General features: G+C 38.2%; 1 protein-coding gene across 47 annotated transcripts in view; it reads right to left on the bottom strand.

Annotated features, from left to right (window-relative positions):
- NRXN3 (neurexin 3) overlaps window positions 1–12,346 on the bottom strand; it is a 1,036,700-nt gene that overhangs the window by 136,537 nt on the left and 887,817 nt on the right. For all 47 annotated transcript variants that reach the window (XR_011739408.1, XR_011739409.1, XM_071809509.1 and 44 more), the window contains one exon: window positions 1,333–1,504. Coding sequence is in view for 45 of the 47 variants with exons in the window: in XM_071809509.1 (XP_071665610.1) it covers window positions 1,333–1,504 (172 nt within the window). In the remaining 2 variants the exon portion in view is untranslated. The remainder of the gene's footprint in view (window positions 1–1,332; window positions 1,505–12,346) is intronic.

Genomic DNA, 12,346 nt, shown 5'->3' with positions numbered 1-12,346 from the left:
CAGAGCTGGAATCTAACTCTGTGTGTCTGTCATGGCAATCTTGGAAAGCTATTATTTCGCAGAAAAAAAAGGATATTTATTAAAATCTACTCTTTTGCATATATATCACTAAAACACTGACAAAGTATCATGTTGAATATGTGGCAGAGACCACCACAGGATCACTCACATAAAAAATTTTCTTGTGCTTTTTCTGAGTGGAAGAGAGAAAATTATCCCCTTGGAGTAATTTATTAGTGTGATATTGCATAAACAATTAGGACATTGCTCCTAGATTGAGGTTAAGTGGCTTGTGGGCAACTCTTACACAACTAGCAAATTGCCTCATTTTTATCACAAAATTCTTCCTTCCATCCTGGGTCATGTTCAACCTAGAAAGGAAGAACTGAAAGTTGTTTAGACTTAGTACTGGAAACCAACGAGAAGATCATAGCTTGATCTTAGACAACATGTTATTCACATGAATCCACAGAATGTGGTTAACACTGGAATTCTTTCCGTGTGCTCCTCCTGCTTTTTGTAACCATCCACATCACCAAGCCTCAACTACCTTATGCAGTCAGCATCACATACAGCAGCCAGTTTTGTTCTTGGAGTGAGTACAATCTTTTAGCATGGTGACATATAGTATCACAAGGTTGTGATTTGCCAGTGGTAGAATAAAAGATGGGACAGTGACTCAAGAGCCAGTTGTTCACTATTCCTAGTGGATTTAGGGTGATGATTTCCAAAGAGATACTGAATTGTTCTACTGCATTTTGACCTGAAGTCAACTAAGAGTTGACAGTTTCAGCTGGGTTGTCTGTCAAACTTTATATCTGCAAACCTAAAAGAGAGAGTGAAATTCCAATGATGAAAAATTACGAGGTAAGCATAAAGTCTGTTCAAATACTTGCAACTTAATCTTCCACATTCCTTATACTTCAACTCTATATCTGTATTGACAGTATCTTGGTTGTGGCTAGAGTCATCTCTCCTTTGCATAAAGTCTGCTCAAAACTTCTCCCTTAAATATGTAGAAAACATCACAAGTAGCAAAACCAAGTCTGTTGTTCAATCAGTTTGTAACTCTCTGCAGAACCAGGATACACTTAGAGACCTCTGAAATAGCAGGATCTATGTGCATCATACCACACAGTTGACATGCTTTCTTCCAGTGTAAAGGACCATTACTTTGTTTTCCAACAGACAGACTATACACTACCAGGCTAATAAATTTACTGCTAAGATGAAGAAACAAAGATTTATATAGCAACCAGTCATTATTAAACGTTGATTTGTAGGTACAGATACAGTGAAAGAGAAAAACAAAGAAGAAAAAAAAGTATGTACCTGTTGGGTAGTGTTCATTCACCGGCCAGCTGTCAACCTGAAGTGTGGCATTGCCACCATTTCTGGTAAAGCGTACTACATGGTATTTGCCATCATTTACAGGTGTGCTTTCCTCTTTAATAGAGATGTCCACTGTGCCAATATTGAAAACTACACCAATCTTGCCTTGCTCCTAAAATAAAAGAAAAAAGAAACAAATGATTGTAAATTGCTGCCTATTAGGAGAATGTTCTTGGGCTATAAAACTCTGATGGGTAATTGTGCCAGTAGATGGCACTGAAGAATACACAGAAGCATTGCTTTGAGCTTTGTCAGGACACCCTCCATTGGCTCTGCTTCAATGCAAACATTGTCTTTTGCGCTCTTCTTTACAGCATTCATCTGAACATAGCAAGTAATTTGTTCCCTTAAAACATCCCAGAAGACAGGTGAGAAATCAGGCAATAAGAACAAAGAGATGTGGATAAATAATTATTTGAACAACATCTCTTCTGATTGTTAGAAGCCACTTGTGCAACTGTCACCCGAAATGCAGCCTCAGGCAGGCTGCATCCCAAAAACTGTTTTGTTCTCTTATTCTACCAGTGAAACAAACAGTCTCCAGTCCCCCAAAAACCCAAACTGTAGGATCCAGCAGGAAGAATGCAGTAACAAGATGGACGGAATTAAAACTGAGCAAAAATGTAATTATCTGACTTTGACCACCTGAGGGAAGCTAATTGTTCTTAAACCAAATGGAAAACCTTCCAGACTTTCAATAGACAGGAATGGCCAAAGTCTTTTACTTTTCTACATCACACCCCAAGCAGTGCTTTACCAATAAAGCAGTCCTCCATAATGTTTTATCAGTCACTGACTGAAAGGGCAGTCCAGGCAAAAACAGTTGTATGAACCACAACACTTCCTCCCGCAGCTGCCCTCATATAGTTCCAAGTAACAACCATATTCAGCGACCTTAGGTTGCAAAATATACACCCAGAGTATATTCCGATTAGGTATACACATTTAATACTACTGATTTAAACAGTCCCAGAAATTCCCATCATTGTACAATATACAATTAACAGGAATATACCTTCAAGCCCTCAAGGAGAGGCATAGCATGCTGGTGTCAATGTTTAAGGAAGGCATATTAGGTGTACCACATGGATCCAAATCTGTTGCAGACAGGCAGAACTAAAATGTATCACATAGGAAGGCAATACATTTGCTAGCCATTCATACTATAAAATTGGCAATAGCTTTGTTAACTGTCTCAACAGAAAAATCAAGGAAGAAACAACAACAGAAAGTATGGCCCTCTCATATCCAAACATAACCTCTTTGAAACAGAAGAAATTTTGTTACTGTTATTACGTGGTGCATCTGTTGGGTAGGCAGAGGACTCCATCCTTCAGGGCTCTTATGCTGACTGACTTCACTGCATTCAGGTTAGCAAATCTCACCAATAAGAAAGAAACCTCTTCTCTTGCACTTGATGGCAACCTCAGACTCCTGTCCTGGATTTACTCCTGTCTCCTGCTATCAACAGACCTTTTCCTTTAAAACCCTATGTCTTCCAGTTTCTATCACTGACTTTTCCTGATTCCGATTTTACCTTGTATTTCAAAGTTTACTCATAACAAAATACTCATCATAAGTTCTTTATATCTTCAATACTGCTCTTTTTTTGGACTTTTTTTTCTTCCTTAGTCCTCAGACTACAATGCTGTTATTAGGAAAGGAAAACAAACAGTCCTGCAGCTGAAGAGGTCACTAAAATATCTGGACTGTGCTTTGACTGCTTCCAGTTTAGCACTGTTACAGTAAGGACCTTGGTTTTTCTCTTGTTATAATGGTAAACCTTAGACTCTGCTAAATGTATGCTGGATAGCAACAGCCTCACATACATTCACTCTGCTATGCTTCAGATGAACTTCCCTTCAAGATATTAATAATCTTTTTTTCCCCGGAACATGGGGTAAGTGGATTGCTGCTCCCACCAGAGGCATGAACTCAAAAACCATTTGAAAAGAATCAATCTTTCTTTTCTCATGCTACTCCAAAAATGAGGGAGTTTTCAGCAAACAGATTTATTTTAGGTAAAAACATTGCTGGCATGGCTCTACCACTTCTTTGACATATGAAGTTAGTTATGTCCCAAAACTACTTTAGTGAATCTTTTGCTGGCAACCATATAATTATCTGCATAACAATTTGTGAAGAACAAGTGATTAATTTTTGCTCAAAGAAAGTCTGCTGACCCAGTGACCTGTCTGCTGACTCCATGTGGTTTTGCAAGGTGCTGCCTTATAATCAACCTCCAAGACAACCCTTCATACAGCGTTTCAATTGCCATCAAGACATCAACCTTCTTTTGTAAACTCCCGGCCAGTCTGAGAAGAGTCCAACTTGGTGAAGGCATAATGTGAGCAGGTAAGATGAAGAGCTGCACCTTGTCTAATGGAGCAGATCTCTACCACTACAGAAGAGAAATGTTCAAGAGTTATTCGGTGGAGTGAAAGCTGCATACCTTCAAGCCCCACAGGCTTAACGAGGCAGAGATAAAAACTTGCAAGTGGGGAAAAGGATGGTGGGAAGTTTAGCTAATCTTCCCTGCAGAAGGAGAAAATGTTTCTGATCTCTCCTTTGAGGAATAGGAGATAGCACCTTTTGTTATTCCCTTTCCCCAGGCCTGAAGGAAAAACCCCATTTAAAGAGCCAGTGATAACCCAAGGATAAGAGGGCAAACTAGGAAAGAGATAAGATTCTGGAAGCAGAGGACTGCAAACCGTCAGTGGCCTTTAGTCTGATGGAGAGAAGAGGGAAATTAGCAAACTGGTGCAACCCCCATCCCAAACAGATTGCCACCCCCTCCCACAGATGAGAGAATACAGCCCTTCTAAAAGCAATGTAACACTTCATTGCACCTGCAAAATGCAAAGAATTTGTCTAGAAGAAGATCACAGGCCTCACTGAAGGCCTGCTCCAGCTCTCTTCTGCTCCCCCTTGGGCAGTGCTGCCTGCGACTCTAACGCGAGTTTTGCAGGAGCACAACTTTATTGCAGATACTGATACTGAGTAGGACTGAGTAGGAGCTTGTGATAAAAAAATGGTTCCATTCTAATTACCAGGATAAAACACAGTTTACCAAAAGCAGGGCTATCGAAGCCAAACTGCACACACAGAATTCATAGTTTATTCATGGTATTTTATATCTCCAGGACACCAGATGCTATGAAAAATCAACAATTAGTTTATGCATTTCTGGCAGACCAAAAAAAAAAAAAAAAAAGAGAGAGAGAATAAATAAATAAATAAATAAATAAATAAATAAATAAGTTTTAAAAAGAAAAAGTTAAAAAAAAGTAAAGTAAAGCAAAACCAAACCAAACCCTGACAGTGCCCATAGACACCAGCGGAAAATCCAGGATTTATTTTCAAGATCTCTTCAATTCCAGTTCCCTACACTACAATACCTCATTAAAAGCAGCTTTCACCAAGACCTACCTCCCTTCTAAATCCAAAAGACAAGCTCTACTATTAGACTTTAACACTTCATGATGGACGTGACCTTTCATTCCTTTCCCAATACATTTAGCTAGTAGATTTTCTTTCCACATTACCAAACACAGGTATTAACTGGACCAGTAAGAATGTGACAAAGAAAGACTTATCTTTGAGGCACTATCTGTAGCACTTCTGTTGTAGCTAGAGAAAAAAAAAAAATCCTAACCATACAGCAAGAGAAAAGCTAAATACAGAGCCACACAGAGTATGCAAGTTACATACTCTAAACGGGCTCAAGAGAATTTTAACAGGCAGTGTGCATTTTTCCTCTCTGCATCAGTATTCACTGGGCTGACCCAAACACTTTCCATGAAAGATGACCATTAATTAATGTTTTTGAAACCTCCAAGTGACATCAAGTGCTGGCACTGTATATTGGAAAACTGAGAACCATTTTACATATAAATAATGAAGTGAACTCAGCATTCAATCTGTATTTTACTTCTTCCCTTCTTTATGTAAGGCTGATGTACCAAAAAGGTTTTTAAAGTTCCTCAAGAATTTATCTTTTGCTGATTTGTCCCATAAAATTGCTGCCCTCAAATGCCACACTATCATTTCCTCACTTCCAGTCCTTCTGGAGATAAACTTCTGCCATGACGTCTCTAAGACTTCAAGAAAGTAATTATGATCACATAATAGAATAGTTGCAGATAAATTATAAGAACAAAAAGCAAAGTACTAGAAAGAACGCAGAAGGCCTCCCCTTTACCTCTCTATCGCACATGGTGTCCTTCCACAGGCTTCTGGCAGCAGTTTCTTGTAATATGCACTGTTACCAAAACATTTTGAACATTATTAAATTATATCAGGGCTCAACTACAGCCTGGATCAGGGGATCTGCAATCTATTGCTCGCCCTTAAGTATTATTTCACTTTTGGCAAGTTTTTATTTTACTTTTCTGTGAAACAGATTCTTCATCTGTGACAGATGGGTGTTAGCCACCTCTCTTTCCAAGCTCTACAAGCCCTGTAAATCAAAATATATTTTATTTAAACATTGATGATATCCTCTCAATCCCAACTCTTTCAGCCCTGACAGCAACTAAAATTCAAGAGGAGCACATCCTAAGATGTTCTTAGTTTCTACTTTCAGCTTTTCCAAACCCCATTCCTTTCCTCTGGAGGGACCTCAGGATCATTTCTGATGTCTGACGATTTTGCAGGTATTTTTTTTCTTTTGTTTCCCTTCACTCAAGGAAAACTAAAGCCTGTCTGCATGCAAATTGTCAGGCCTTTGCTTTCTCAGTGCTGTGCCTTTACATTTTAAAGGCATCTGTCTTTCTGTAGCAGACCATGCGGAAAGAAATTCAAATGGGGGTGGCAGTGATTTTGTAAGGTGAGTAGTATGAGTGTGTTAGAGAGGACACATATGTGAACAGCCACATGCACTCTGTGCTCTGAGAAGAGCTTTATTTTTGTGTCTTGTTTTTCTTAATGTAAAATTCAAATCTTTTGGACTGAAAGTATATAGCGAAAAGCATTTCATTTCAGAAACCTAGAAAGAGAACTCCAGGCAATAGGACAGATCCTACTCTCAGCTGCATCAATACGAATCAATAGCAATTCTGTTGAAGAAACTTGATTCCTACTGATGCAGGGGGAAGCAGTTTATTCCAGTACCTTTACATTGTTTTGTTCCTTTTCCTGAAACTAAATGTAAAAGGAAAAAAAAGAGGCATTTATAAAACATAACTGAAATCCAACTAGAATCCCAGGATAACTGTTTTCTCATATTCGTTTTACTTCATCATTTTTTAATAGTCACTACTGTGCAGACTGCCCCCTCCTCCTACCCAGGCTGGTTCCGACATGACTAGACATCAGCCCAACCTGGCAGACACTGTTCCTGGTTACTGCTGTCTGATGATCACTGCTGATTTTGCTGCTCTTATCTGAAAGTGATACAAGCTATTTCAGTACTACAACAGGCCATTTTGTCCTGTAGGAAGGTTCTGTAAACTTCTTTCTTTTTCCACAAATGCCACACACATACACTTCAACTGCTACTCTTTAAAGTCAGGAAAATGTCTTTGTTTTCTTACAACCCCAAGCACTGCTCTTCCTGGAATGGCTTCCTTCTAATTAGGTTCCTCAGACTTTCAGTCAATGTTTTCAAAAAGAAACTGAACTTTTATTTCTCTGTCTTTGGAATTTTTATTTTTGTTTTCCTCAAACTTGATTCTGGATGTTAGTCCAGCTGTCAGATCACTCACTTCTTGTGGTTTGGAGGACTTTGTGCAACAGTGCTGAATGTAGAGAGATATCCAGGAGAACTGAAGGTAGAGGTGGATATTCCACAGAGGACACATTCATTAATTACTGTATCAATTCACTTTATGTGAACTTTCACTGTAAACAGAAACTCAAAGTTCTTTACTGATTAGAAAAATAGTAAAAACCAGCATTTTGCACAGAGGACCCTTCTGAGCTGCTACTAGAACTAAATGCATGGCTGGACAGGCCTTTCCAGTATATGTATATCAATGGATTTAAGAAGGAAAAATATTAGAACCTGTATTCAGCACAGAGTATAAGGTAGTTCCTCCTACTCCAGTCTGTCTGTTCATATTTAATGCCATTTTTAATACCACTGGGAAGTAACTCCACATTCAGAATTCAGTATACATAACACTCTAGAGTTGGGTAAAGGGAGAGTTTAGTGGACAAAGTCTTCTTTTACCCAAATAATGACAGCAGGGAAGGCAGACTCAAGAACCATTACAGTCACCCTGGCAAATACAATAACAAAAACAGCAAATGTTTTTAAGGAAATGACAGGCACTGATTCTCACATAACTTGGAAGCTTTTATTTAGGGTTTCAACACTTTACAGTTATCTTGAAAGAAAGAAACAAACAAAATGTTATGAAGGTGAAAAGAAGTACATAGGCCAGCTAATTTTGTCCAATTTTTGAGGGCTATTACGAGGAACAGTGGATTGTTTGTTGTTATACACTGCTTGTTACTTCTTCTTCAAGGTGCTGAACCAAATCTACTAAATGTCAGGTACAAACCTATTTATCAGAGAGAATGATACACATAGAGGACAAAATAAATAGAAATTATTACCCCTTGGGGCCATGGTTTTTAAAAGAAGCAATTCTCACAGATACATAATTTATAAGGCTAAAAAGGACAATTGCTTTAATCTAGTCTCCTCTAAAATTTTATATGAGGCCATATATCTTGTCTGAATTGATTAGTTTTTTAACTATAGGATATATTTTAGAACAACACTTATATGTAATTTGAACATTTGCAGCTGAGGAAAGAAGCCTCAGAGTCACTGCAGTTGCTTGTTTGGTGATATTGGCCCAGTTGTTGAACATGGTCAAAAAGGCAAGTAGAATGTCAAGAATTATAACAAAAAGGAACAGTGTGCAAAAGTTATACGTTAATGTTGCACCTTTGACTTTAATTCTTTAACACAGTACACAGATCTGTACAGGCTGTTTCAGAAAGAATAAGAGGAGATATAAAAGGTCCAAAAAAGTACCACACTTGAAACTGTATATATAAAATGATAACAAATAGAGATAATTCAGCACTATTTTTTTATAACTCAGAGAATTACAAACATGAAGTAAAATAATCAGATAAAAAAGTTTAAGCAAAGAAAGTACCTTTTCAGACAGTACATAACTGAATCATGCAAGTCACTGTCAAAGGATGTTTTGGATGCCTAAGATACATTCAAAAATACACTAATTCATGGGAGGAAAGTCAATCAAGAGCCATTGAATGCAACAATGTTAAGAGAACCTCCTGATCAGCAGTTCCTTATCAGCAGATCACTACCATTTCTTTTAACTTTTACTTCCTGTATTGAAAAACCATCTAGTACCGTATTTCTATAAATGGCATGTAAGACTGTGATCAAGTTCACATTTTCTTGAAGGTCTTTAGTGATTCTTATTCATTTTGTAAAGTGGTGAAACACTGAAATCGACAACGATTAATGAGAATCTAATCTTCTTCATTGAAGGTTTAGAAAGGGTAGTTTAGATAAACACCTGACACAGCCAGGCTGCTGTATTAGTCCTGCCTCAGAGCAAGAAAATGGTTTCAGCTTCATTTTTGTGTGACTGCAAACTCTCCCTCCAGCTTTATAGAGCATAAGGGAAAACCGCTCGGCTCTCTGAGTTTCTCACTTGAAAGCAAGTTTTCCAATCCTTCATTTAATCTTCCCCATGGCCCTGAACCTCCTTTGGTTTACTGATACAGGGTGTTTCAAAAAGATGCACCCAATTTCAAAGCAGTACTTTTTGAAACATCCTGCACTTTTCTTCAAATGCAGACACCAGAAATTTTTAACTTCAGTTTACAGAAATTACACAACCACTTTGGTTTTTATGTTCAAAGACCACACCATATCTTTTGGCCACAATCTTACCACAAGGGCTCACATTTGAGGCTTATTCACCACCAACAACAGTCTTATTCAAGAGTGCTCCCTGGGAGCGTCCCTTCTATTGAAAGATTACTTCTATTCTCTGTTTTGAAACACGTCACATTACTTAGTTCAGGTAAGACATATACAAATTTCCTTGTTAAGAGCTTACCAAACTTTCCAAACTGCCCATCGCTTTTTACCGGTTGGCTGCTTATGTGGGACACAGACTATTAGATCATGCGTTTTTAGTGGCCTGTACTACAAGAAATTGTAGCACAGCAATAGAGTACCGCTAAAGTAGATCTTATTCTTTTCTGTTCTTGACGTGTTTTTTGACCAAACACCCTTGCAATGTCACAGAAATACTGAGTTACCAGTGGGATATGAACTTGCAGTTCTTTTGTTCGCTTTTACCTTATCTTCTTCTCTTCCTTTGTCTTTCCCTCTTTCAATATTTGCCTTTTGCATAATAAAAGTTCCTTTTACAAACAAAACTATCCTGAAGACAAACCAAAAAATGGACAAGAAGCCCAATTCTGTGACAACTCTACCTGGGTCAAGAGTGATTAATTAAGTATTGCTTCACTCACAATATATTTTGGCCAAAGAAGAGCATATATGGGATAGAGAAGCTGCTTGTTTTTTTCAGCTCAGATACTCTGCACCTGATAAGAGCTTTATGTATCACTGCAGGTTTTTAGGTAACATTAATATACAATATCAACAGAATTACACTTAGGAATTAATTTGGTAACAGATATTTCTGTATTTCATGTAAAGTGATGTCATCAGTACAGTTTGAGACCTTTTTTAACATCACTGACTCATAGAGACAATGAGGTCTAGTTAGGGTAGATGGCTGAAAGACAGAAAATATTTATTTTCTGCTTTTACTGCTGCTCTGCTGCACCTTGAACAAGCCACTTCCGTTTCTCTCCCTCAATTTTGTCTTTCTATATTATGAAGCCACAGGCTTATCAAACAGTATATTTGTATATTATCTACTACAGTGGAGCCCTGATATCCAGTGGGGCCTCCAGATGTAGTTGCAGTACAAATAATTAACATCAAGCAGAGCATCCTGATCTACAGCATCATCATTACCGTGACGAGGTTTGTACTAAGCTCACCTTAAATCCATTTCCTCAAAATCTGGGGAACACTGTGGCACATCTAGTTGTTGTTACTTAAATCTGACACCCGCTGAGCAAAGCCTAGTAACCAGTGATATTCAGCGGTCTTAAAAGGGAGGCTTGTTTCTGTGCTATGCAGTGCCTAGGACTGTGTGCCCAATTACATCGTTTCTTTCCATGACCTACGAAAGCACCAGTACACTGCTAGTGTATTATCAGGTGGTAAAATGTTACAAGAAATACATGCAGGTGTGTTTAGGCTATACAATTTGTGGGAAAAAATGTTGTTACACAGCTGGTGAAGCTCCAGCCATGAGGCTGTTAATCCCTCTCATGTAAAGATATCATAACACAAGTAAAAAAACCAGAAATTAGCAGCATGCTGAAAAGGTGCATTTCCTAGGGAAACAGAATGCAAAACAAACCAAGAAAGTAATACCTGTCCATTGCCTCACTAGAAAATACATGATGCAGATAGTTACTTTGTTCCCGCAGTTTACAATATGCATCATTAAAGCCTGCCCTATCTGACAGTGCGAACTCCAACTATTATTAGGATTAAACATTCTGATGGTGTCTTTTGAAAATATTAATATTATATCCTGGAAAGTTTCGTGAAATGACACCGTATGATTTTGGACTAGGGCAGAAGCAGGAACCATTCTGAATGGTGATGGCTGCTGTTGTCCTAAAGGACTGAGCCAACATACACTGTGTACTGCATTTTAAACTCAAAGCATCCAAAGCTGCTGTACCCGTATGGCATTACAGAATTTGGCTGCTGAAAAGCAGGTCTTTACCTATCTGTGTCTAAGTGCTGCCGTGTATTTCATTCTTCAGACAACGTGACCAGCTGCTAAAATGTCACATCCACTCAATAACAAAATTACTGTAGTAGTAAGTCAGATTTTAGTAGGGTACAAGAAAAAGCAACTTGCTCAAAAGCAGATATCTTCCAGGAGAAAATATGTCCATCCACCTCCCAAAGTCTTCCTTGGAGTTTTAATCCACTAGGTAACGTTGCCAACTATTTATGTTGACAGAAGCTAAAGTGGTAGTTACACAAAATATGGCATCAAAGATCTGACACAGGCAGAGTGGAATAAACTATGTACTTTAACTACTAGGCTTCCTTATCAAGAACATTGGTACAATTGTGAGATGTCTGTGGGCTGAAAGCACAGCGTATATCACTCTGTAACAGCAACCAGGGCTGTCCATCTCAACCCGTAACCCACAGAAAAGTGAGCACTTATCAAGAAGATGGCATTAGAAAAGGACACTGCTGTCTGACAGTGAAGGTGATCACAAATATCAGCTTGCCACCATCCAATTACCCCAAGCACAGTAGATATAAAAGTGCAAGGGCTGAAGCGGCATTGGACAAAATTAGTCCTTTTAAACTCAGTTTTGCATAGACTGTATTTCTTTGTAAACTCTCTTCAACCCTTAATCATAAACAGTGTTGCAGGCTTTCAGCGTGTTCCAAAAATATTTGTTCAGAGGTACTATATGACTAAGCACTATATATCACTATATTTTCCTTTTTCAGTGTGGTTTTCTCATGGAATTCAAATAGAATTTCATGCATCCAAGGTCAACGTTCCTTTTGAAATCTACTAAAGAGATTTCATGGACTGTATATAGTATCAACAGCATATTGTAAACAAAGTAGTTGTCTACCTGATAAGAGTTTTGAGCTGAGGTTCAATAGGCCTTTCCAATAAGACAAAATAATGAGGAAAATATGAGTACATGTAAACACAAAGAGTGCCTGGATTCAGTAAGTTTATTTCTAGCTTTTCAAAGCTTGTTTTATTTAAACTGCAAATTTTTTTTAAAGGAAGTGTAATGGGGCTTTTGAGATGCGGCTGGACTCCAGTGGATGGATTTTCCAATTCTGAATCAACCTTTCCTAAGATTTCGAATGAGAGTA

This window comes from Patagioenas fasciata, chromosome 5 (assembly GCF_037038585.1).
Source record: "Patagioenas fasciata isolate bPatFas1 chromosome 5, bPatFas1.hap1, whole genome shotgun sequence".
NCBI lineage: Eukaryota > Metazoa > Chordata > Aves > Columbiformes > Columbidae > Patagioenas > Patagioenas fasciata.
The sequence above is the reverse complement of the archived record's forward strand: the minus strand, read 5'-3'. Positions and strand labels throughout refer to the sequence as shown.